General features: G+C 39.7%; 2 protein-coding genes across 4 annotated transcripts; both read right to left on the reverse strand.

Moving 5' to 3' along the window:
- Positions 1-2,563: 2,563 nt before the first annotated feature.
- Positions 2,564-18,963, reverse strand: LOC147321119 (E3 ubiquitin-protein ligase CBL-like). The gene is made up of 15 exons (XM_086309398.1): positions 18,339-18,963; positions 16,422-16,669; positions 14,515-14,661; positions 12,598-12,754; positions 12,114-12,235; positions 11,861-11,998; positions 11,341-11,428; positions 11,056-11,187; positions 9,393-9,602; positions 8,995-9,111; positions 7,892-8,175; positions 7,430-7,597; positions 5,631-5,734; positions 5,279-5,461; positions 2,564-4,173 (listed from the first exon to the last, which is right to left on the reverse strand). Exons 1-15 carry the CDS (start codon positions 18,480-18,482, stop codon positions 3,830-3,832), a joined length of 2,586 nt encoding a protein of 861 aa, XP_086165524.1. The 5' UTR covers positions 18,483-18,963; the 3' UTR covers positions 2,564-3,829.
- Positions 18,964-19,356: 393 nt separating this feature from the next.
- alkbh4 (alkB homolog 4, lysine demthylase) lies at positions 19,357-25,282 on the reverse strand. Of its 3 annotated transcripts, XM_086309401.1 has the most exons (4): positions 25,155-25,191; positions 23,666-23,759; positions 22,796-22,984; positions 19,357-21,524 (listed from the first exon to the last, which is right to left on the reverse strand). In XM_086309401.1, exons 2-4 carry the CDS (start codon positions 23,669-23,671, stop codon positions 21,003-21,005), a joined length of 717 nt encoding a protein of 238 aa, XP_086165527.1. In that variant the 5' UTR covers positions 23,672-23,759; positions 25,155-25,191; the 3' UTR covers positions 19,357-21,002. The 3 variants fall into 3 exon arrangements, with proteins under 3 accessions (XP_086165527.1, XP_086165528.1, XP_086165526.1); XM_086309402.1 differs by lacking the exon at positions 25,155-25,191 and having other exon boundaries at positions 23,666-24,175; XM_086309400.1 differs by lacking the exon at positions 23,666-23,759 and having other exon boundaries at positions 19,359-21,524; positions 25,155-25,282.
- Between the last annotated feature and the right edge of the window lie 1,010 nt (positions 25,283-26,292).

Consider the following 26,292-nt stretch of genomic DNA (forward strand, 5'->3'; position numbering starts at 1 on the left):
TGCAACATTTCTGTGGCATCACAGACAGCCAGAAAACAGCAGGACAACTCCAGGGTATTCTGGGTTCTTAACAGGATTTACTGGGTTTTTTTTCTCCCCCTTAGCATCAGATTTAGAAATTTAGTAACATTTCTTTTCATTTAGTTCCGTTTGAAGTATTAGGTTTTTGCACTGTCTCCAAATCCAGCAGCACATTTATTGGGGGTGGGAGATCCTAGTGTCTGATAATTACGAGAAACATTTTTCAGATAAAGTTCATGTTTAATATAAGTCAATCACCCTTTGCCCTTTCACCCAAATCAGGGTTAAAGTTTGTTATTTTGACTTTAAAAAGTGGAGCTCTCTCTATTCTGAAACACTTTTAAGTCAGTTAAATTTTTTTAATCTAAAAAGGTAAATTTGCATAAACTGTAGTTCTGATATAGTGTTACCATGGTGAAATCAAGAGAGCGCTTGACCTGAAAACAATCTGCAGTAGTTTCCAACACATTTAAATGGTGAATGTGGAGGGGTTATTTTGGCTTGCCTGCTGGCATGTGCAAGTTGTGATGGACAGAAGGCACGTTTACTGTACATGTCGCTGCGGAGGAATGAAAAGGTGACCAGCTGACAGTGAGCTTCCTTTCACTGTCAGGCTCATTTGATTAAACTGGGTTCTTGTCATCTACCTTTAGGACTTGTAAGAACAACAACAAAAATCAGCCTATGGTTTAAATAATATTCATGCAGAAAAACATAAATGTTCCAGATGTTGCAACTCTTTTTGTGTTGTGTTTGGATTCAGATCAGATCACTGTTCTCCTTTAATGTCTTTAATCTGAATCTTTCTTTAGTTTCTTAAGTAGACAAACCAACAGCCCTCATGCAGGTATGACGCTGAATACCACCGATGGGCTCATCTCAGACGCTATAGGTGTGGTGATGCCTGGAAGTGGCAGCTGCTGAATTTTTTGGTCCATTGACAAGAAAATATAACCTGAGAGAAATCCAAACCTTTAAAGGGCTTTTTACGTGTCAATTCGGATATTTTATTGGCGCGTTAAGGACCTAAGGTCTCTGTGCACTGAAAAGCAGCAGTTCATAAAAGTATGTATGGGAAGAGTGTTGATCTCACCAGATGTTTACTTCTTAGCAGCTTTTAAAGAGGAGAAAAGGGGAGTAAAACTACACAGTAGCGTACATGAATCAGCGAAGCTGCACATGGTCACAGCAGGAATTTGGAGAAAGTCCCGTATCGTCAACTCAGACATTTTACAGGAAAGCTAGTATTTGTAATGGATTGCAACACTACAAGTATTACAATCTAAGTTCATCCTTAGTGGTGGTACCAGAGTTTTGGTGTGATGAAGAGCACGCATGCTTGAAATTTTACGCGAAGAAGTTAACGTGTTAGTAAAATTGGAGCAGATTGTTGATTTCTTTGTTTTTTGTACCAAAGTTAAAATAGAAGTCAGAGTCTACGAGTCCCTGTTCAAAGGTTTTGTGACAATTTCAAGCCAATTTATTCTGGGCATTTATCCCCGACCCATATAGGATAAAACAAAACTGATATTTAGTGATTTAAAAATCTGATATCAACAGTTTGTTTTTCTTTCAGCAGCCGAAATAAACAAATTTGTTATGCATAGTCTATACACACACAAATACAGACAATACATGTCATGGATCACTCGTTTACTCTCTCACTCTGCTCAGAACATTCCTGTTGCCAACAGGGAAGTTACAGAGTGCCCTCTGGTGGAAAACTACGAAACATCACGGATAAATCTTTGAAGGATGTTTCGCTCATCTAGTCTTTTCTTTTTAATTTCCATTTAGTAGCAGTTATATAGTACCAAGAGTGAAATATATCTGCAAATAGCTCAAATCAGCCCCCCAAAAATTGGCTTTCTAAGTTTGAAACTAGTGATCAGGAGCGTGTTTAGTGTTACCACTTGCGCATCTAGAAGCTGGCTATACAACACGTTTATCAGACCACCATCCAATGTAAGGTTTGTGCCCCAGCTGCTCTAAATGAACAGTGTTAGTATTTACCGAAATCATCTCCATACCAGTTAATCCACCAGTATAAACAAGCTATTTGATTGAAATTTTATTTTTAATGCTTGAATATAATTATTTTTGTTGTCCATTAATTTGGTTTAAATACAATTTTTTTTTTTTTTTAAATTAAGATGCCACATACTTATTTTCTTGCATTCTTGCACAGAAAGTTTTTACTGGCTCACTGCTATGCCTGAAAAACATGAATTCTGTTCATTATTAACATTATAACTAATAATACAATTTTGTTTTAAAAAGTTTTTACAAATTTCTAAAACATGTTTTAGAAATTTGTTGGCATTTGTGACAGCTGTAATGTGTTGTAAATTGCTTTGACGGATTAATACAATCCTGAGATTTTTGTTGCCTTTCCCCAACATTCCTCCCATGAAGAGTTTTATGAACTGCAGAGTGACTGAAATCCACAAAATGGTCATACAGGACTGTGGACAGATGGAATTACCGCAGCTACATTCGAGTCATATCCAGAATTTAAAGTTAGAGGACGTAAACGAGCTCATCGAAGAATCAGAAAACAGATTTTAATATCTTAACTATGGTAGCTGTATGTAAATATGCTGCAGGAAACCTAAAAATATAAAGAAAATCCACTCTATGGAATGTCTGTGAGGATGGAGGAAGCGTGTCCTTTAGCATCTGCTCGTTACATATAACCTGGCTTATTACTGAGTACCTGAGTCCACGTGACTTCACCCCACTTTCAGTTTTTTGTTTTTTGCTTTAGGCTTTAGAGTTTGATGTGATTTCCCAGTGAACTGAGTGAAGCTGTTCTAAGAGCTTCTTTCGGTTATTAACTAAGAAACTACGAGCGTAGAGAGAAGCTTTGCGACTAAATAAACCAGCCTTCAGTGTCGGGCCACCTCTAGCGGTGGCAGGAAACGATGGAATTAAAAAGAACTCAAACTCAGCCATTGTTAGTACTACGCACACCACAACACATTATGAGAGTACTTAAACATTAAATTTGTTATTTCATCATAGAACTATCACCGAACCTGGAGCTGACAGACGGCAACTGAATTGTGTTCACCTTGTCAGATACCATCGAAAACGGAGCGAGCCACAGCGACGCGTACGACATCGAAGCCCTGCAATACTGCACCGCGACTACACGTTCACATTCATCAGCACGAGCACGACTGCCACACAGTTAATCACCAGTTTCAGACCGTATCGCTACATATTCGTACGCCACGATTTGCAAAGAAGCCAGTAAAAGCACCAGACCGAGCGGCTGCAGGCAGTGGGACGCCCAGTCGGACACGACTATGTGCGGGGTACCTTCGCTGAACAAAGTCTGCACGGCTTTAACACTTAGCTTAATGAGAGCGTGCACGCAGACTGAGGGGAGACACTGCCGCAGCATTTAACTAACTCAGCGAATCACAGCAGGGTCACAGCAAGCCCATTTTAAAGGCTCCGATTCTCCATTTATGCTGTGTTCAGGTCATATCGGACTTACAGTTGACCTCTCACCTTTAAGGCCAAAACCCTCAATCTCCAAATGAATATTACAAGTAAAAGAGATTCTGAGACTGTAATTTCAGCCGCTTGACATTGTCTTTAACAATAGTCCCCCCACCCCACCCCACGTTGCTGTTTTCCCACTACAAATGACTTTGGATGAGATATAACATGGACGCAGCATCATCCCTCAGAGTAAAGCCTTCTGAAAGTACTTGTGGCCCTGCAGGAAAGTGCTTGGTAAATGATAATGGCACAGAGTGGAGAGAGACGAGACAGAGGATGAGCCTGCGCAAAGTGACTATGTGGCGATGTGCGCTGTGGAAGGGATGGAGACAAACTCGCGCAGGATGTTCTTGGCCGTCTCGAGGTTGTTCTGAGCGATCATCAGGGCCTTCTGGATGTCCTGGATGGAGTAGCCTTGGGATATGAGGCATTCAATCTCCCCGTTTAGGGCCAAGCTTCCAGGACCTGAAGGAGGAATAGTCGGAGGTGGAACAGGGGAGGCAGATGAGGAGGGGCCAGGGAGGTCTGGCGGCGGCGGAGGTGGCTCGCGGTTTAACGGACGAGGCCGTCGGTCAGAGTTGGCTCGCCGCGGGAGAGGTTTTGGGGGACGTTCGGGGTCGCCGCCTGCTACAAACATACCTGAAACAAATGAGAGAAAATGAAAGAAAAATAAGAAACGTGATGAGTCAAATACAAAATAAACACGTCAAATACACATTTACATTGACACATGAGCACTGATGAGTAGATGATTTGTGGGAAAAATAATTTAATATTTGCCTTTATAACCAGACATTTGCTAACCTGAAACATCTGAGAAACAGAAACATTTAAGAAGTCCTTAAAAACTGTTAAAAGTATCCGCACTCTGAAAAAACTAAAACACTGGATAAATCATCTGTAACAGTCTGTGAAAGGCAAAGAAACAGCATGTGCCACAGAAATAAAACTTGCAGGAAAAAAGGCCTTTAGGTTATCACTGACATTAAAGTTCTGGCTTCAAAATAACTGTTACCAAGCAAACTGCCAAGCAGTGACACTTGCTCCTAGAATGAATGTGGCTTCCTAACAGAAGGCTGATTGGTCCAAACTACCTGTAGTTCATCTAGAAGCACATAGCTTCAAGCCTGGCACGATGGATTCTGTTGCAACTTTGACCTCATGAATCGCCTGAGCAGTTTCACAAGCTGGCCTGACATGCAGCACTAGTGTTAGAGTATCTATGAAAGCAATTTCCATCACTGACTTCAGTGTGGTTAAAGCAGTAATTTGCTGAAGCCAAAGTTAAACAAGAAGTTTCAAGTTACATTCATGTAGCCTAATTACTTCTCAAATTAATATTCATTTGTCCACCACTACAGAGTCTAACTAAAACTACTTTTCTGTTTGGACTTTTTGATTTTTCTTTAATTGTGATTAGCTTCAATGCCAAAAAAAATTGTTTGGCACTTTTTGTTTTATTTCCAGCCTGAGGAAAAATGCTCAATAAAACAACATTAATAGCGTGGACAACAGAGAACTGGATGTCACCGGTTTGTTCGTGCATCATCTTGAAGCCCCAAGCTGAGCATACTGGTGATCACTATTAAAATATAAATCACGCTGTGTTCAGTATGACGTAACTAATGACCACAACTCCCTTTTTGAAACCAGAAATTTCGCCACCTGCTGATCATTAGAAATTAAAAAAGGGGGGAGAAAAAAAACAAAACAACAACAAAAAAAAAAAAAAACCCACACATACTGGGATCTACTGCAGAGTCTATGTTGAGATTACTGAAGGCTGAAGAAGGGCCGCCGATATCTGACAGGGCTCTTCTGGCGGGGGCAGGAGGGACCACTGGTCTGGGAAAGTCATACTCGTAAACATCCTCCACACTGGCCTCCTCCTTTTTGTCCGGCGGAACAGCTGAATGCTGAGGAAGGTCTTGGAGGGGGAAAAAAAATGTAAATAAAAATGAGGTTTTACACTGATATTCTTAATTCTGTGATGTCAGTTTATCCACTACTACTAGAACAAATAGTCCGATTACTGTTAGTAATCCACAATGATCAAGCACTTCCCATACACTGAAGTGAGAAACTGAGAACGTTACCCAGCTCAGAGTTCTGTGTCGTCTCCGACGAGCCAGCCTGGGCCTGGATGTTACACATGGATTCGTAAACCTGGGGGTCCTCAGAGTCACTGTCCCCCACCTCACTGCAGGCACACAGCGAGACGGAGAGAGATAGAGGAATCATTTAAAGGGGAACAAACTGTGCTTATTTTCATTTAAAGAATCTTATTCTTGGACTCAAATAGTTTTCCATGATTTTAAATAAATAAATAAATAAATAAATAAATAAATAAATAAATAAATAAATAAAGCCATTTATACTTTCAGGCCACCGTCCCCTTAAAGTCAGTTTTCTTCTGATAGGATGCCCCTTGCAAACAGCAGGTTTGAACTGTAGGTGGTTGGGGACAGAGCGGTGTGCCTGGAAAGTCTGCATCCTGAGCCCCTTACACGTAACTCATAATCTGAAATTTTGTCTAGTTACCATGGTAACACTACATGACCAAAATAAACAAAAAGAAAGGAAAAAGTATTAGAAGCAGATTTTGAAAAGGGCCATTGTTGGCGATCCTTTATGCCTGACTCTTACACAAACTAATCCTCACAGAGAAAGTAATATTCTCAATGACTGAATCTACACTTTGTAAGCTAAATCACCAAACCTCTGATCAAAAACTCATCATTTCAGTGTGCTAACATCACAAATAGACCGCTAAACATCTAGCTCTACTTCAAACAAAAATCCACCAATCACACAGAGGTATGAATGCTTCCAAATATTACACATTTTAAGCCTAATTAGTCATGCATGGACCCAGTGAAGGCATCTTTGTAGGCTCACACCACAACTTTCAGCTCTCGAGTTTTAAAATTTAAGCAGATTTCCTATCCATTCGAATTCCCTACATTTTAGACACTTTCATCATTTTAATCAAAGAGACAAGCTGAGATGCAGCTGCCGTCATCTTCAAGCAATGCCCTTTAAATTATTTAAGGAGGTGAAAAACAGCAAGTAAGTGAACGAGAGTTCTGTCTAAGGAATGGGAACCTCGAGAGCACCCTGCTGGACAAAATACACAGCTTCAGATTTGAGGGTTGCATTACTGTGTGTCAGACTATCCCTTTAACTTGTTTATAGACCAACTTCCTCACTTTTCACTCTACGAACTGTTTGAAATTCACTTGTAACCTTTCCCAGCGAGATTTTTCTCTGCAATTCACTATACAATTACATAACCACACACATAAGCACATTTTATTACCTGCCGGAAGGTCTGAGCATGTTTGTTGATCTGCTGGTATTTCCAACAACCCAACATCTATATTTTTCCCTTAAAGACAGCACACCCTGTCTTTTGGACAGGGTGTGCTGTCTTTTGGACAGCACACCCTTTTGGACAGGGTGTGCTGTCTTTTGGACAGCACACCCTGGAGCTTCAAGTCATCTGACCTGATCTGGTGTAAAGTTCTTCCTTTTACACTATACATACTCCATTAATAAGATGACAGTGGGACCAATTGTGTCATTTTTATGCTCCCTTTGGGTCTGATTTTCTTTCACTTGTAGTCTAAATCCAGTGTTGTCTATTTTTTTCCTTACACTGTGATACTTTCAATGCTGTTAAGCTGTGTTCTTCTTCTGGTCATTGATTATGTTTGGCCTTTAAAAACTGAGTCAGAATACTAAAACTAATCCAGAAACCTAAAAATATGGGAAATAAATAGCCCACATGTTAAGTGTCAATACATTCCAGCTGCGGAGAAGCCTTTAGAGGTCATTTTCCTGAAAAACATGCTTCTAATAGAAGCAACTTCATCCCCCTTGCTGTTCCGTTTACCTGATGTCATTGTGGTTGTTTCCCTGGGTTGGTGGTGGGGGCACCAAGGAGCCTGTTATTACCCACGGGGCACCGGAAGCTGGAAGGGATGTGGGACTCATGTACTCATTATCTTCACCGTCTGACGACAGCTTCTCCCCGCTGGACACCGCTGACCCTGGCAACGACCTGAGCAAAGGTAGACATCACAGAGCGTGTTTTTTCTCATCAGTCGTAAATGACAAATTTGAGAAATCCTGAAGGAGACACAAAACGCAAACACACTGACAGTTTTTTTTTTTACTAGTTCTAGAAATATATGAAAGGCATCATTTTGATAGATCAGAACACTGATGTGGCTCTACATTACATCACCAAAACAAATGTTAAGAACGCTGCTGGCAAGGTCGAAGAAAGATGGAAAAATATCCATTCGCTCCTCATCAGTTCTTGTCTCACTACATTATTTCCTGTCTACTACACCTTAGTGCAGCCAGGCAGTACACAGCATTGATCGCCGTCTGCGGTTTGCTCCCCTCTGCGCCGGCTCCGTTGCTCTGAGGGATGGACGACGGGGCCTTCGTTGCAGGGCGTGGCACCATGTAGTTGGCTGCCCAGGCTGGCTGGTCCGGGGTGGAGGGGAGGGGTCTCCTTTGGAGTCTGGATTCCTGGCCGACCAGGGAGGGGCGCTCCGGTGGGGGAGGAGGGGGCAGCTCTCTCAGTGCTGGAGGCAGAGGTAGAGGCTTGTCCCTGTGAGTGGCTACCATCTGGGTCAGAAGACACAGTACAGGATGTTTTTTGTTAGAGATGTGAAGACTCAAGTACACACACACACACACACATCCTATTTTGGTATTAACAATAATTGTGTTAGCAGGGCTGGCAGCACACTGGAGGTTTAATAAAAAGGCGTGACTATTAATCTTTAAGTCACACGCAAACAATTGAGCAGTTGTGAATACCAACACTTAGCCAATTCACATAATTTCCAGGAATCTGCAGCCACATTAACACATGATTATTTTTGACTATCAAATGGACATCTGACACACACTGTGGTAACTTCAAGGCTTCTAGGAAATATTGACTAAAATATACTTGGGCTCATTACAGCTTTATCTCACAGGCTCTTTTGATCACAACTAAAACTATAAATGCTCTTTTCTAGAGAAGATATTCATTAGATATTTATATCGTTAGCCATTCATATACATTCATTTATTGATATAAAAAGTGAGTTAAAGCTGGTAATAGGAGGTGGTTAGTTTGTGATATTACTCTGACCTAAATGTACTGCTCTTGTAATGAAGTTTGCGTCCCAGCAGCAGGTGTTGGCCTTAACACTTTGCATATGACTTCCATATGATTAAGCAGTTATTACTTCTGGTTCAACTGTATGTTTGCACAGGGCTCTTCTTATAGGCACTATTCAGAGGGAAAATATTTCAGTGACCGGTAAGTCTTGAATGCACCTTTGGCCAATGCAAGTGTTTTTCTAAAAACTATTTTTCCACCCTTTGAATTCTTTTCCACAGCTAGTCGGTCTCAAAGTCTTTTGTCTTTAGTGCACTCAGGCGTGTACTTACTTTGGCTGTGGCTCCCTGACTCAGTGCACTAAGGGAGGCAGAGGACCTCTGCTGTAAGAGGTCCAGTCGCGGAGGCACCGGAGGCAGCTGAGACACTGGAGATGGAGGGCGCTCCACCTGCACACCCACACATTGATTTACAGATTTTGTAGCAGATGAAGTGCTTGTAATATTCCTCAGCGATATTTACACGATAAGGATCACTCAAATCACCTTTCATTCCTTTTCTGATGCTCTGCTTGAACTTGAGCAGGTCATCTTGACCATATCTATTAGCTAAATTTACTGAGTTGTTGTAGCAATTACCTGATTAATTATGTGCATTAATAAGCAATCGAACAGCTGCGTCTAATAAAGCACCCAGTGAGCGTCTAAATATATGTACGTGCTCGTCTTACTTTGGTGCAGGCCAGCCTGCTCATGACAAGTTGCTGGTCTTCCAGCCGATCATCCTCTTCCTCTTCGTTGCCTGCGGCTTCTGCTCTGCTCGACCCCTGGAAACCAGCAAAGGAAGCCCCACTGGCCTTCGGGTGAAAGGGGTCCACTACAATAGGCTCCGTGCCTTTAATCTCACATCGGCAAAACGGGCAGCCCTGACCCTCCGATTCCTGAAATGCACACACACAGAAAGACACAGCAAGGTTAGGAGGTAAAGGTAAAGGAGCAGACTGAAGCTTTCATCATTTGTAAAAGGCTTTGCTTTGATTTAAACCCAAATTACAGCTGCAAGTCTTTTCAAGAATGAAAGCTGAAGGAGGAAACCATGAAAACTACCACAAAAAGAGTCAACCTGGATAGGATGAATTATAATGTAAATAAAACTGAAGATGTCAAATAAATGTTGTACATCAAAGATCTGCAGAAGGAGCACTTCAACAAAAACCATGTCTAAAGAACTCTGCAGTCATGCTGCGATTAATTAATCTGTTAAATTAGCCCGGAGAGCATTTCTGTCGTGAAAGCAGAGTAGTGAGAACAACACGACTGTGCTTGGGAAGACAACGATTATATTGTTCGTCTGATGTCAACCACAATCAAAATAAATTCCATATAAGGAAGTCTAAAGTCCAAAGTCCATCAAGAATAAACAGCACATCAAATTAATTCACTTAATCACTCACTCATGGCAAACAAGTCCTTTGTGTCACTCTTAGCAAGTCTATGTTCCCAGCCAGTAAAGTCTATTTAATCTTTTATGTTTGAAGAGGAAAAGTTGTTAGTTGTTAGTAACAAGAAGGATTTTATTAAAGGAAGTACAAAAAGAAAGTGCTTCAGCTTCACTGACTGTAAGATCACGTTAATAAAACAATAAAGTTACAGCTACACGTGACCTCGGTGCGTTGGTCCAGTCGTCACCTTGTTGTGTTTTTATCAGCACCCTCGTTAACCTGATCTCACTTTAGATTTATTCTTAGTGCCGATTGGCTGCTGAAGCTTGATGGTTAGTAACTGGAATCTCTGTCCCTCCCCTCTGCCTTTCTGTTGCTACAGGCCTGTTTTTTGATTTTGTTTTTGGTTCTTAGTTAAAAAAGGAAGAAAAAAAGTAGTTTAGGGGTGACGCCTGAAGCAGACAGTCTGGTGTGGTTCGTTCATGGTCTCCTTCCTCTTTTGTTTGTTTGTTTTAGCCGGAGTTCTTTTGCTTCCCTTTGTTTCACACTTTCATTATTAAAACTCAGCAGCACTGTGGGATCTTATGGCTCAAAGAACCGAACGTATAAGTTTGGGGACTGCAACAGTTACACTGAGGAACATGACACGACTCCTCTACTGCAAGAACTACTACTAATAATTTTTTAAAAAAAGAAAAAAGACATTATACTTAAGTTTAAACATGCAGATCAGAGAGTGGAGTAAAACACTTGCAATCTGAAAATGAATCTAAATCAAAGACTTATTATTAATTGACCTATTTAAAAAGGCACCATTGAACACAAAAAACAGAATTTAAAGAAAATTCTACAGCAGGAAAAAGAAGATCCCTGTCAGGATTTATCGAGCTGCTTCAAATCAGTGTAATAAAAGTTTATAGTTTAAATGGAGAGGTGGCAGATAAGGTCATACCTGCCAGGCGGTCAGACACGAGGTGCACATCAGGTGTCTGCACGGCTCGATCTTCACATCCTTGTCGTTCTCTGCACAGATCTTACAAAGCTGGAAAGTAGAGCCCATCTCGCAGTAGAGCTCGTACTGCTCCTACACAGAGAAACGAGGGAAAGAGGGAGACCGTTCAACACCGGCTGCTCATGTTACTCTCATCCTGTAGAGATTTATTCCTAAAAATCTGTCATTTTATGCATCTGTATTTGTTCTCTGCATTAAAAACATGCACGCACATGAGAAACAAACCTGAGTAACTTTGATGTGGTCCTGTGGAGACGGTTCACACAACCCTGTCAGGTCTGGGTTCTGTGCACGGCCATCTGGGAAAAGATAGCTGGAGAACCACGGCGCACAGAAACGCAACCAAGTCACGAAAAAAGGGTCAGTTTCAGATTTTATAAATCAACAGTAAGAAACAACAACCTCGCCATGTTTTTACAATTCATCGAGGCTGCCAAACAATTTCTCATTATAAAATCCTTAAAAAACAACAAAACAGGTCTGTTTCTCTGCAGGATGACACAAACTAGTTAATTATACATCGATTGTGACACCATTTTATCCACACTCTCCAACCTGTTCCTCGTAAGGTTTTTTGTTAAATTTTGAGGAACTACTACAAAGACTCCACCCTCCACACTATTAATTCAGTAACATGTACTCAGTAGGCTGAAAGACAATACCCTCCCCTGACAGCTTGCAGTTTAATAGTGCTATAAATCGACACTAAATACTAGTTCATTGACCCCGATGATATGCGACTCACAATCCCTCTCTGTATCCATCAATGAGTGCTTGGAAGAGTGGTTTGTTATGCGGGATGGTCTGCAGGATGTTCCCATCAGCTGTCACATAGCCAATTGCCCACTGGCCCAGCCGAGTGCAGCTCAGCCTGAAGATATAGCTGTGGGAGAGAGTTATTTCAACCAACAGCTACAAACTCCTGCAACAAAATATTTAATACAGTAGGAATTTCCCCCCAAAAGTATTATAGGATATATCTGATCTGTGAGGCCTACCTGCCAGGTTTGTGGATGAACCTGTGCAGTCGAGCCTTCACCTCATCGTAGGTTAAGAAGGCCATATAACCAGGGTGTGTAACAGCCAGGCTGTTCCAGTTCCTTAGAAGAGATGACCATGGCTGCAAGACACAGATTCACAAATGCAAACATTTTATTTATGTTGTGTACATCGGCTGTTTTGAAGTTGAATTCACAACAAAAATCAGGTATGAGACTATAATGCATATAGGACAGAAGATCTGTTTGCAGCAATAAAATTACAAACACCAACTCTGATCGCTGGCAACACTACAGAAAAACATATGCGAGTGGGTTCAGACCCTGCTGCTGCATTTACACAGGAGAGACTAAGCTGGACTCAAATTTAAACAAATAAACAAATTTAAGCGTCCTCATGTAATTCACCGCCTTTGCACTTTAATAACATTTTAGTAAACTGTGCAGTTTTACAGTGAACTACTCTGAATGCTTTGTGACGTACCTGAAAGAGCCTTGTAAAGATGTCAAACTCGAAGACAGAGATGTAATCGTTACAGGTGAGGTCGATAGTGGATTTGAGCGCCATGGCCTCCAGACCTGAGCTAATAGGGTGAAACTCATGAAGAGCCTGCCGAAATGTCCTCCATGGCACTATAGTCCTGGGTAGAAGGGAGGGAGAGGAAACAAATGTTTGTTGTGGGAACATTGCCTTTCACTATTAGTTAAGACAGAATTTGGGGTTAAACAGAACCTAAAATGTAATAAAATTGCAGATTTGCTAAGCTAACACCTAGCTAACAAGGCAGCAGACCTTTATAAAGACACAACTCTAAATATATACACAGGTGTATTTTTAGTTGACTAAAGGGGACCTGGTATGCTTTTCCTCAAATACACACACTCAACTGTGACTTTATTAGATACGTGTGTTCAACTACTGATTAATACTAATATCTGAGCATGACAGCAACTCAGTGCATTTATGCATGCAGACACATATGTATATGGTTACTAGGGGTGTGGGAAAAAATCGATACTGTGAAGTATCGTGATATTTTGTTTGCTAATAATGTATCGATACAGGGACAGCAGAAATCGATATTTTGTTACAAAAAAAAGTTTTTGTGGAATGGAACATGCTCTGACTTCAGAGCATGTTGATCCTTTTTCTGAGCAAAAGATTAACTTTTTTTTGGCAGCAATAAACATGACAGTTTACTTATTTTAATTTAAGACATTTTTTATTTTAATTAAGTTTGAAACTTTTTTTATTTAATGTAAATTTATATTTTGTTTTAATTTACTTTCAAATTCTTCAGTTGCTGAAGGGGCTGCATAGTTTTCATAAATTGCTTAGTTCAGAATAGCTATAATTGTACCAGATGGTTGCATTCAGTTAAGTTGGACTAGACTGTAATACAAACCGTTCAGTTTGTCAGCAATAAAACTGACTGAAATGAGAGAAAGACTGTGAGACTTTGATATTAGATAAAATGAATATTGATAAAGTTTACCTTTATGTACAGAATCTGAATATCGCAAAATATTTTAAAAAATTGCAATAATATCATATCGTGCATTAAGTATTGTGATAATATCGTATCGTGGGATGTATGGTGATTCCCACCTCTAATGGTTACCACTGCCTGCTTAAGTTCAAACTGAGCAGAATGTGGGAGAAAGAGCGATTAAAGGACTTTGAATGGGACATGCTTGTTGGTGCTGCTCTGAGCATTTCATAAACTGCTGATCTGCTGTGATTTTCCCCCCACAAACATCTCTAACATCTTTTGATAGCTGCTTTCAGTAAAATAACATATCAGGTGATACAGCTCCAATCAAACTGGTTTTCTAAACATGACAGTAAGTAACATCCAAGCAATAGCATTCAAATGGCCTCCAGAGTCCAATAGGGAAACCTGGGTATGTGGCAGCAACCTTATGATCCTGTCATGTCACTATAGACCAAAATCAGCAAGGAATGTTTCCAGCACCTTGTTGAATCAATGCCACAAAAATGAAGGCATCTCTGAAGCAAGGTGCCCCTAATAAAATGGCTGGGATGCTCACAGTCAAAGGTTCAAATCATGAGGTCATCTTACGTAGCCTTAACTCATGACCCCAAAACCCAGACCTCCCACTGCTATAAATGCTCAGTTTCAGCGCTTTTGTTGTGTTTTTTTTACTTTGCGTATGTATGTTGCCCGTGAATGTGACTATGCTAATATGGTAATCTGACTTCTGTTTAAATCTTTTGTTTGCAAGAGGCAGGAAGCAGTAAGTAAGATAAAACTGCTTGTATCAGCCAGAGATGAACTGGAATCGATGGCCAGCATGACATAAATAAGGATTACTGTGAAATATGAGTCATTCGAGCATCACCCAAGAATAAGAATAAAGAGCTGAAACAAAAACTCACTTGTCCCCGAATGACCTTCTCCAGAATTCAGCAGCATCAGCTTTGGTAATCCTGAAGTTGTCACCCTGAAATAGGCCATTGGGGAAGATGGCTTTTAACTCCGCTAGCATGTGACTGAAGATCAGAGACAGCTTGGTAAGGTTTCGCCTAAGTGAGAGAAAAGGAAGAGAGACAATTAAAGGAAACCGTAGCAACAAGTTAGTTACAGGTATCATCAGCCTAATGTCTTTAGTATTCTATAACGCCATGTTCGGTTTTAAATAAAAAGGGGAAGTTACACTTGCATGCACACAGAAATAGAAGTTTTCAGCAGCCAGACACTTTCGAGTACAAAACAATCAGGCGGAATCAAAGATGGTACCACTCGTCTCGTACATTTCCCTCTCCTCTGGCACATTTTATGGATCTACAGTTAATTTTTTTCCTCTTTCTCAACAAACACAATAGTCAACTGGACATTTTCTTCTTCGCTTTTTTCTTTTTCTGCTGTTGAAACAACTGGTGTTATTTTGTTAAATGCATATAAAGCACTTTCTGTAAAATTACTTGTGGCCGGCTGCACCACCTCCCAGATAAACGAACCCCATTCCTGACAACTCAAGTGTCAAATTTATAAAAATATGTCCACTTAGAGCTGAAATGATGAACATAACTGCAGAAGAAGGGAAGCAATGTTGAAAATTGACATTTACACTTGCGTTTGCTTTACATTTGAAGATAACTGGTTTGAGCAGTCTACACGAAACGCTACTTTTCAGAGGAAGTGAGTCCACCCTCATTGGGGTTGAACATAACCAGTGCGGGTGCATAATCTAGTCCAAACTTGTTTTGCTTTTTTAAACAGCAAATCAGTTTAAAAGGAGGCACAAGGTGACACATGACAAAAAACTGAACCAAAAGTCGCAGACGCATACTGAGCACAGCCAGTTGGGCAACGACTTTTTAAAATATATATGTTTATGACATCGTCTGAGCATGACCTCAGCTTTGAAGGTTCAATTAAAAGGCTTTCCGATGACCTATACATGCATTTGCTAATGCCAACACAGCTGTTTGTGTAGAACATCTTACACTTGATAAAAATTCAGTGCGTAAAAGGAAGGATGAACTTTTGCTTAGCAAAGACTTTCTGAGAAGCAGAGGAAGTACACATGATTGCGAAAGTGCAATCACTTCCCTATAAAGTTCACTTTGCTTCATATGGTTTGATTTAATCGCAGCGATGGAAACTTGTAAGAACATTTCGAGAAAAAAGACAAACTTTTTCAATACTTCAAATTAATATTTACAAAAAGATTGCATGTTTAATGTTATAGAGCTTAAATGACATCAGCAATTCCAGTAGTTTTCTAGTCATTTTAAATGCACAGAGTTAGAGATGTGCAAGCATGCCGCTTTTTTTTTTTTTAATCTTTTTAATCATCTGATGGAGAAAAAAAAAATAGCACACAAAAAATCTCAGTATGAGTTGTATTTCTTGGGTAGTTTAGAAGGTTTTCATTAAGAACCCATTTTTTATTTTGGTTAAAATAAAAATAAAAAAAAGTCAGCCAATGCTGACAGCAGACCTTCAGACAAAGGTGGTCCATTAGTGAAGCTTTTATTCTATTTAGGTAACGATCTTTATTAATGTGATCATCAACATCTGTGCTTTCCATCTGTGCTGTGAAAAAGCTCAGTTCTGTGCTCCATAGGACAGAGACGGTCTCGAATTATCGTACCATCATGAGCTTAAGGGATTATTTTATTGATAGGAAGCCAAGAAAAACAACGATTAGCTCTTTAACTGTGCCATGATTCAGATACTCCCTGCTTCACAGCTTTTGCATCCTGGCTTTCTGCTGGTGCAATATTCCGTTTCCCCCCACAAAGATGAATCGTTTTGACCAGATATAACGTGCGCCTACCTGGGCTGGGAGTTCTCCTCGTACATCCTCTCCTTGGCCTCCTTAAAAAGGCTCATGGTCTGCTTCGTCTTGTTCGTCAAGTTGTCGATGACCACGCGGAAATACTCATTCTCGCCGAGGATCTCTATTTTGCCCTCATACCTGGACAGAATGGTGCGTAAATGCTGGTAGGTATCCGGCAAAAGGTCCAGGATGTAGGGCGGGCTGTTCTTCAACGCCACCTTGGGGTTCTGGCACAGACGTACCACCTGGACAGAGAACGCAACGGCTCAGAGATTTTTTTATTTTTTTTAACTTGCAAACAACGAAAAAACAAAAAACAATAAAACAAACAGGATTAAAGCCTTTAGCTGTGGCAATGCGAGATGCTGCAATGTGCATGTTTCACAAAGTTTGTCTAAGTATGGTACTGGAGAAAAGCCTGAGGTCATTTAAATACAGGACTAACCAGTTTAATACTCAGGGCGCTTAAAGAGACCTCACAGATTTCGTGACAGTTTTCCAGCTAGATCATCAGCTATCGCACGCAAGTTTGGATATGGATGTGTCTATAAATTTTAAGCTCATAAAACTGGGTCACGATTTTTGCAATGTGATGTTACTGGACAAAATTGCCATTCTTACAGATGTCATGGTTTGAAGTTTCAGCCAATATTTCCTAATGTTTATGATGATAATGTTCTTGATAAAGTCTTTTCGGTAATCGGAGAATAATGCGGCACAAGCTGTAGATCAAAGTTTGACCAGGAACTGTTTCTTTAATCTGTGACGGACATTTACTACCCGACTAATCACCTGACAACTAAGGTTACTTATCAAATTGCACTCAATTATGCTCCCATACCCACCAAATAACTTCCAATATATTGTGACCATAAACATGAAATGGCTCATAGTACAATAACACGTTGAATACCTAAAATTTGCATCAACTTCACCAGAAACTTAGCTGTCACTATTCATTTAAGTGCATCTTTTCCCCACGTTGCTGTGGACCAACTGTGCATGCAAGTAGGGTTTTGTTTCTTTTTTGCATACATTTGCACACTCACTCTTTATATCAGATCCAGCCCTTCCCCCAAACCCTCGGATTCCTCATTTTGCTACTTTGATGGCAATGTATTCCCACAATACAACTTTACAGCAAGGCAGTAAAAATTTTCAGCACCCAGCCCTGAAGCATACCACCCAGGTGTGAAAGCTTTTGACCTCAAACGTGCCATTTACAAGCACAGGTGTAAATGAGTCTGCACAGAACACTGCACATGCATGCCGTGGTTCACTCTCTATTATCTGATGCACCGTTACTTCCTACATCAGCTCACTTGCATTAATATCTTGTGAGCTCTTGTCTCACCATCTCTCTGCACTTCCCGCTCATCTGATTTAGTTATAGCCAACTGCAAAAGAAAGTAAATAGGCTGCAATGACTATAGAGAACCTTGCTTTGCCCCTGCAACATGTACACCTCTTCTTATCCAATACTAAATATAGGGTGTCCTCTTAGGGATATGAATGTGACCTAATTCAGGAGAAATGACCCCAATTAGACAATCAGACACCACTGTACTCCAGTTTTAGGCTTCAGGTTTAGACTGCTTTAAAGGTTATTGTTTAAAATTTAAGCCAAAGCACCTTCCTGTGTGGATGTCCTGGAGGTTATTCATGTCATGCAAAGGGAATTAGTGATGATTCAATATAACCGCAGTTTCACGCTAAGTGAAGGAGCATATGGAAAAGTTGAGCTAAATCTTTTTTCAATATGTGAGAAAAGAAAATCAGTTAAAGTGGCCTTGCATTTGTCTCTGATGTCGAGTTACAGACAAAAAGAAAAAAAGTCAAGTAAGAAGTTTTTCGTTTACTGTTTCAAACCCCTTTCTTGTAAAGGATTTATTACCGGAAAACCACTGTCAGTACCTTATCCATGAGTTTCCAGCATTTTTCCACCATTTTCTTGTCGACCACTGCGGGCTGGTGAGGCTGGAGAGCTTGCTGGTGAGGCTGAAAGGCGTCCTTCATCAAGCCGATGAGACCGGCGCCCCTTCTCGGATTTCCGGCCATTAATTCGGTCGGTGACCGGGGGTTAGCCCGGGGCTGGGGGTGGGTGGCTGACAACCGAAGATCAGTTCTTGACACGTTTTCAAACAAAACGATCGCTGTCTTCGTGCCCTGCCTGCACTCAACACTGGTAATAATTTGTCATGCAGAGGCTGTCCATGAGCAGAACAAAAAAGGCAGTGTGTACACTGTACGCGATGCAGCTAGCTAACAAGCTACATTTGAAAAGCCACTCAGTTTGATTCCGAGCTCAGGACATGCTCACCGTGTTGCTTAATCTGTCCTCAAAAATAGACCTACCGCCTCCCGGCGACGGCAAGTCAAATCTCCCCCTGAGAAATCAGCCCGGCTTATTATAAACTCGGGGCGTTAATAAGCCACACAGCGCGATTAACAAACAGGTTGAGAAGCGGATCCAGCCAACAGCAAGCCAGCAGCTAAAGTAAACAAGGATGTCCGGCCGTACCTTCAAAGTAAAAGCACGGTCAACAAACACGCAGAACCTGGGAAAATTAAAACTGGCTTAACGTAAATTACCTGTAATAGAGCCAAATAGCCAAAGTTATAATAATTAACTGAAACTAAACTAAGAACTAAATCTAAATGTAAAAAAAAATTAACTCAAAAAAACAAAACAAAACTAGACTATGAGTCAACTGCTTTAAAAAAATGTTTTTACTGTAATATTCAGTTCACTATGATATATTAATTTTCCCTCAATCTTGCACCCCCCATATGCTTTCCACATAATACTAATTAAAGAGACTGAAACAAAAAAAACTAAACTAAAACTAAACATTTTTAGAAAAATAAAAAGCAAAAACGAAACAAGAAAAAATTGAAAATATAAATCAATTATAACTCTGCTAACAGCTAAAATAGCATTTAAATTAAGCTGCTGTTTCAAGTAAATTGCCATTTATTCAAAATCTTTAAAAAATACTGAGCTTACAAGTGATTTCAAAGGACTCATGAGCTGCAAAAAGAAATCCATAACTTTAACTGCTTTCTTTTAAAAATGTATTATTTAGTAAAGTAATCTCTCCAGTGACAATTCATTTCCCCCAACATGAAAAATGTTATTAGAAATTGCTCCAAACCCCAGCAGAAATAACACTCTATTCAGGAAATACAGAAGACAATAATTCATTTGACCCTGGCTTTTTATTGAAAAGTTCTCTCTTTTACAATATAATTTATTTTTTCCTTTAAATATCACAAAGTAAATCACTAAGCAGCAGCGGCACTACCAATCCCTCTACATCCTGAACACAGTAACAATAAAGGTTTTGTCTTCATGTTTGTAGTCCTTAATCAAATTCATATGTTGCCAGCTGGATGAACCGGAGACGTGTTGTGAATACAGACATCTGTGACCACTGAAGCTGAATGTGTGGATAACGGCAGCAACCTCAAAAACACATTTAGAGAACTGAAAAATAAAAGCTTTGACACCATTGCACATTTCCTGTTTCTTTTAAATAGACAATGACTTCAAGAAGAATGACTTGAACACAAAAACTTTGTAAAGGCAGTCAGTTTTGAGTGTGCGGGCCACATCCTGTTTGTAGTTCTCACTCTGTGTCTGAGAACTCATCGGGAACTGGACAAACTGGGTTTCCGAACAATGACTCGCAGCCACTGCTGATTCAACAAAGCCAGATATTAAAGGGCAGCTATTGCACATGATTGTTTCAGGTGACAGATCTTTTGATTCACTTTTGCAATCAGATTTGTTTTTGTTTTAAGTCATACTTTACTGTTAAATGTTTAACTTAACAATTACAACTGCAGTTCTGAAGGAGAAAAAAAAAAGCTTCAATCCCAACAAGTATATAATTCTCTATTCAGCTTGTCATCAAAGATTTGTCCTTATCATCACAACGTCAAAGATTAGGTTTGTGTCAGTCTCTCTCTACACACACACACATATTTATATGTGTCAATAAAAGCTTCCACCTTTAAACATCTGTAATTTGAGACCGTCTATTTCCAAGAATGACAGAGACAGAAATGCAATTCAGTGCAACAATTCACTTTAAAGGCCATATTTAAAATTATTTTGACACAATAAAAATAATCAAGCTTACTAAATTATTATTATTAAGGTATCTACTCTGGCCATACCATTCACCAGATTTGAACCATTAAAGAGATGTGTAAGGCTGTGCTCTCCATCATCCAAACACTAAATAAGTGTGTATGTATATTTTCTCTCCATTTGTCATAAAACAAAAAGAAAATTGAAGTTTGTGGTGGAATAAAATAATGACATTGCAGCTATTTTAAAACAATTTCTCCCCAACATTTTTTCCAAAGCAATTTGACTTCAGCTTGGCTTCGCAGCAAAGCAGATGTTCAACTAATTAATGCACACAAGCCTCGTGAGCACTGCTCACTGTTTGGGGAGCTGGCACAGATCCAGCAAACAAGCCCTAGGGTGCCTTAAAGGACACATCTTCACAGTTTAAGACAAGTCCAAGTGATTTAGATTGCAGCTCCCTCTGGATCCATCAAATTAGATTAAACCGGAGAGCCTTGGAAGTTCAAGGCGATATTCAACAGCTGGGCTCCGAGGTCTGCCTGCTGCCCTCCAGGCAGGAACTCTGCAGATAGCTCTCTGTAGGTGCTGCAGACTCTACGTATATGAATGTCCTTCCTGTGAATGGCGTGTTTCCATATATGCCGTGCCTCGCCGTATAAAACTACTAAACATCTGCGAGGAAGGTGCACAGCTACATGGACCTCCCCTGTTAGTCCCAGCTCTGGCAGGCCCAGCTCCAGAGACATGGTGAGTGTAGTGTCTGACAACATGTTAATGGTGACTAAGCGCTCCCCCCATAGCCAAGAATCGTCTAAGTGTGGATCAATGGCTGCACCTCGCTCAGGATGATAATCCAAGTTGCACTGCTCCACTGGCTGGAAGCCAGCTAGAGTTGATTCCTGATACATCCGAAGCACAAGTTTATGGCTCAAAGCAGGGAGTCCACTGAAGCCACCCACACGCACTTTCTTTTTCTTGAAGTTCACCTTCGGGCCAAAGTCCTGCAACAATATTGGACTCCATTACTAATATATATATATATACACACATATATATATATATACACACATATATATATATATACACACATATATATATATATACACACATATATATATATATACACACATATATATATATATATATATATATATACACACACATATATATATACACACATATATATATATATATATATATATATACACACACATATATATATACACACATATATACACACATATATATATATATATATATATATATATATATATATATATATATATATATATATATATATATATATATATATATATATATATATATATATATATATATATATGTATGTATGTATGTATGTATGTATATATATATATACACATATATACACACTTTCCATACTTTCCATACTACATATATCAAATAGAAGATAAGAATTTTCTAACCTATACATTTTTAAGTAGCAGAAAGCAATTCTGGTTATTTTATTAATATGATTATCAAAACTGAGACCACAGTCCAAAATGATGCCAAGGTGCCTGACTTGTTCATTGTGTTTCAGAGAAAGGGATAATAAATATGAACAAATTTTCTCTGTCTCTGACTTTTTTGGATTTTTCTATCTTGTCTCTATTCATTTCTAGAAAGATTCTAGACATCCACAAGTTAATGTCATCAACGTAGCTTCATAATTTGTGAACAGGTTTCAGAGGTGTCGAACTCCAGGCCTCGGGGGCCGGTGTCCTGCAGGTTTTAGATCTCACTCTGGGTCAACACACCTGAATCAAGTGATCAGTTCATTACCAGGCCTCTGGAGAACTTTAAGACATGTTGAGGAGGTAATTTAGCCATTTAAATCAGCTGTGTTGGATCAAGGACACATCTAAAACCTGCAGGACACCGGCCCTCGAGGCCTGGAGTTCGACACCTGTGAGTTAGATGATAAGGTTAAAAAGTAACCACTGACAGAATGTTTATTTCTGCAGTTCTAAAAATATTAACTGACACATAGAAACATTTACCCTTTAGTCATGATGAAACCCAATCGAGAAACTGAATCACGAAGCCTTTGAATTAAAATATCACGATCAACAATCAACAGTGTTGAAGGCAGCATGGAGAAGTATGACTCAAACTCTCTGTGAATCACTGTTGATGACCTGAGTAAACTCGGACTGGCACTTATATTGACTTTACAGCCCTGATAATCGCTTCTATAAATCATAGTCTAAACAAAAATGTTTTGTCTGTTTTTATTTGATAACATGCTAACCTGTTTTCTTCGACCGGACTGCGACTCCTTCCACACATCCTGGTCCATCGCACATATGAGCTCCTTCTCTTCCTCTTCTGATATGAAGTTCTCCCACAGAAAGACCCCAGAAAAGGGGAAGGATGCAGCCTGGGCATCTTTTCCAACAGCGAGCCTCGACTGAGGATCGTAGAGGAAATGATGGACAATCTTCACAGAAAGATAGATAAATAGAAAAACATCGTTATTTATACAGTAACGCAAATGTATTCCTAGAATTATTATTATTTTGGCGATGAAATTGACAGTTTGTAGTGAATGCCTTTTTGTTATAATGACAAACGCTGTTGGTAGTGATGGCCCGCTTGAAGCTGACGCTCCGGAGCGTGTGTCGAAAAAAACAACACACTGGTTCAGAAGCACTGTGTCGAGGCTTGCTTCATTTGGCAAAAGTCACGTGACCAGTGACGTCCGAAGCTTCATTACGCACGTAACTGCTTCGGTACCTGATTCAAACGGATATAAGGAAGTGAATCATCCACGGGATTCGTGGAGTGTGTTGATGGTGACAGAGAGCGAGGAGGTGATCATTCCACTGACAGATATGGAGCCAGCGAGGAAGAGAGGACGTTCTGGCGTGTGGGAATATTTTGAGTTGATTTTGCTCAATTCATTTTATCTGCCGAAGTGAAAAACTTGAAATGTCCAAAATCATGTTTTCATAATGTAAATATCATTACAGCATATGACTTTAGGAACACTTCCATGTGAATTAAAGCTGATGAAGACTACAAAAATGTATTTGACACTATACGTACATTACATTGCTACAGTTTAGAAAATCATTTTGTTTATTGTTTTTAGGTGATAGTCTGCAGGACCCAGGAATACCTGCATATCTACCAGCTTGCAGTGTGGTTCCTGCACTCCACAGCCTCTTCTGTTCCATGCAAGTGGATTTTCTCCAGGGCAGGAGAAACTATTTCTAAGAAAAGAAACAGACTCAGCCAGCGCACAGTAACACTAATCCTCTTTTTAAATGTAAATAACAAAAGGGCTACCTGACATAGATCATGTTTTTACTTTGCAAGTTCTTGATTAGGGGTGGGTTTTGATTATCGCTTTTCTGATTACAATCCATGCTAAATTGAATAAAGTGATATTGATTCATTAAAATCCCGTGTCGATTTGTAAATTAACGTTATTATGCCTGAAACGCCAGCATCTCAGGTTAAACCTCACAACATGTCGTCAAACACCATACAGCTAAAACAGTAACTGGGAGCAGGTTTACGGATTCTGCATACAAACGTAAACACAGAGCGCGGACCCGACGCGTCAGAATCAGATTTTGATGTGTCGTCAGGTCCGCGCTGTGTTTGCCTCTTTTTTTTTTCCGCTGGCTTCTGCAGCTGCAGGTTTCATAACTCTCTGTTTACATCTCTAATTAAGTCTAACATGTGTCAGCTTTCTTTTAATAGATACGAAATTATGGATATATACTGTTAAATGATCAGAATTGTAATATTTCTGACTGAGGCAAAACTTTCCAGATTCCAATCAAATTGAATCGGATCCTGTATCGAATCAAAATGATTCTACAAATCAGTGACGATGCAGCCGTACTCAGCCCCCTAAGCATTTTCCCTTTCCAGTTCACAATCAATCCCACCCCTAGGTCAAAAATATGTATAGGAATTGGCCTAATCTAATATTTTGTATGAACCTGTCCAGCTGTCCAGTGATTAAACGACAAGTAGATGGAGGCAGGACTTCACAGCAGGGGCATACTCCATAATGTGCTGTGCATTCTCATATGTATATTATATATATTGCTCACTTATTGTATTTACCAACATCAAGGAGTTATGAGCAAAGAAAGGCCACACCATAGTGCATGTTTAAATAGGGAAAGTTTATTGATCAAAATGTATTACGCAGATACGCATTACATTTTTTTCAGCCCCCCAATCGAGAAAACAAAACCAATTACATGTTCAAAGCAACGGAACGGTGGCCCAATATCAGAGAGAACTCCACTCTTGAGTGAGCAGTGATAATTGAGCAGTCCGTTTTATTTTGCAGATTCAAGCTGCTCTTCAAAATTTTCACCACCAGATGTCACCGGAGAGGACTGTGTTGAAAAGCTTCGAGTAATGAACCGTTTTTCAATACAAGCTTCAGTGCTTCGGAAAGCTTCATTTGGCCATCACTAGCTGTTGGCACACATTTATAACCGCAGTAATATCCCTTTAATAAGGATGGAATGTCCTCAGAGGGCACCCGTAGCTTGTTGTGTGTGCGATGCTGTTAGCAGTATTTGATTATTTTTTTAACTGTTATAAGCACAATATATAAGTATTCTGTTGGAAAACAGTACCTTTGATTCACTCGCCTCCGGTTGTACTTTCTCTTTCAACCCTTCGCAAACGAGACACCGGCGGACACCTTTACAAGCGCATGAAGGCACGTCGTCACTGGTGTCGGGAGCCATCGTCCTGCATCTTCTTCTTGTGTCAGGAAGAGGCAGCAAACGAAAACATTTTTTATCGACACCTAGCGGAGAATGCGGGTATTTTCAGGGTTTGAGAATTATCCAACCAAAGCTAAAAGAGGATGCAAATAAGAAAACACATTTCTGAATATATATATATATATATATATATATATATATATATATATATATATATATATATATATATATATATATAGAGAGAGAGAGAGAGAGAGAGAGAGAGAGAGATTGTTGATCGTGATATAAGGGTAAATGTCGGGAGTGGCTGCCTTAAAAATCTGCCCTCCAACTTTTATGTCCTTAAAATACTTGTAAAAACTGTTTGCTTGTTTGTCCAAAAGCCTCTTATTGCCTTTGTTTTCTTAGAACAGATAATGGTACAATAAATAATTTTAAAGTGTTTTTGCGGATATTTTGTTGACTCCGTTAACATATAAGAGATTTTCATATACTTCAGTGCCACCCTGCCTAGACCTCTTGCCCCTCCTTGCCGTTCTGTTAAAGTCTTCATTGTTCATTGCTCTAAACTGGGAGTGCCAGAATGAATGCATTTCAGGGGCTACAGACAGCATAATCTACTCTTCAGTTCTAGACCCTTTCTTTTGAACCACATCCTGAAAATGTTCTGAGTGGTGATTAACGGCACAACTTCAACTAAATCATTCAAAAATGACATGAATTTTACCTTTTTTGTTTTATCACATTGGAACTATACAAAAGCAGAAAATATTCAGATGATGGCTTTTTGGAATGAAATGTCAATACTATTTCACTTCTTTGTGATCCAAAGAACTTAAAATAACGTAATTTTAAATCAATGTCAATTTAATTTATACAGCACTTTTAATTACACTTAAACTCAATGTGCTTAACGTAAATGAAAAAGAATCATATTAATAAAAACTAAGTTATTGTACAATTGTCATAGGGTTAAGGTTAGTGCCTGGCAGGCAAAACCCAGGCTGTAAAAACAATCTCGTGTTTAAACCACGCCCACCGGATA

Source organism: Aulonocara sp. 'chitande type north' Nkhata Bay, linkage group LG10, assembly GCF_057382095.1.
Source record: "Aulonocara sp. 'chitande type north' Nkhata Bay isolate Kocher_YH1m ecotype deep benthic linkage group LG10, A_spYH_male_GT1.1, whole genome shotgun sequence".
NCBI lineage: Eukaryota > Metazoa > Chordata > Actinopteri > Cichliformes > Cichlidae > Aulonocara > Aulonocara sp. 'chitande type north' Nkhata Bay.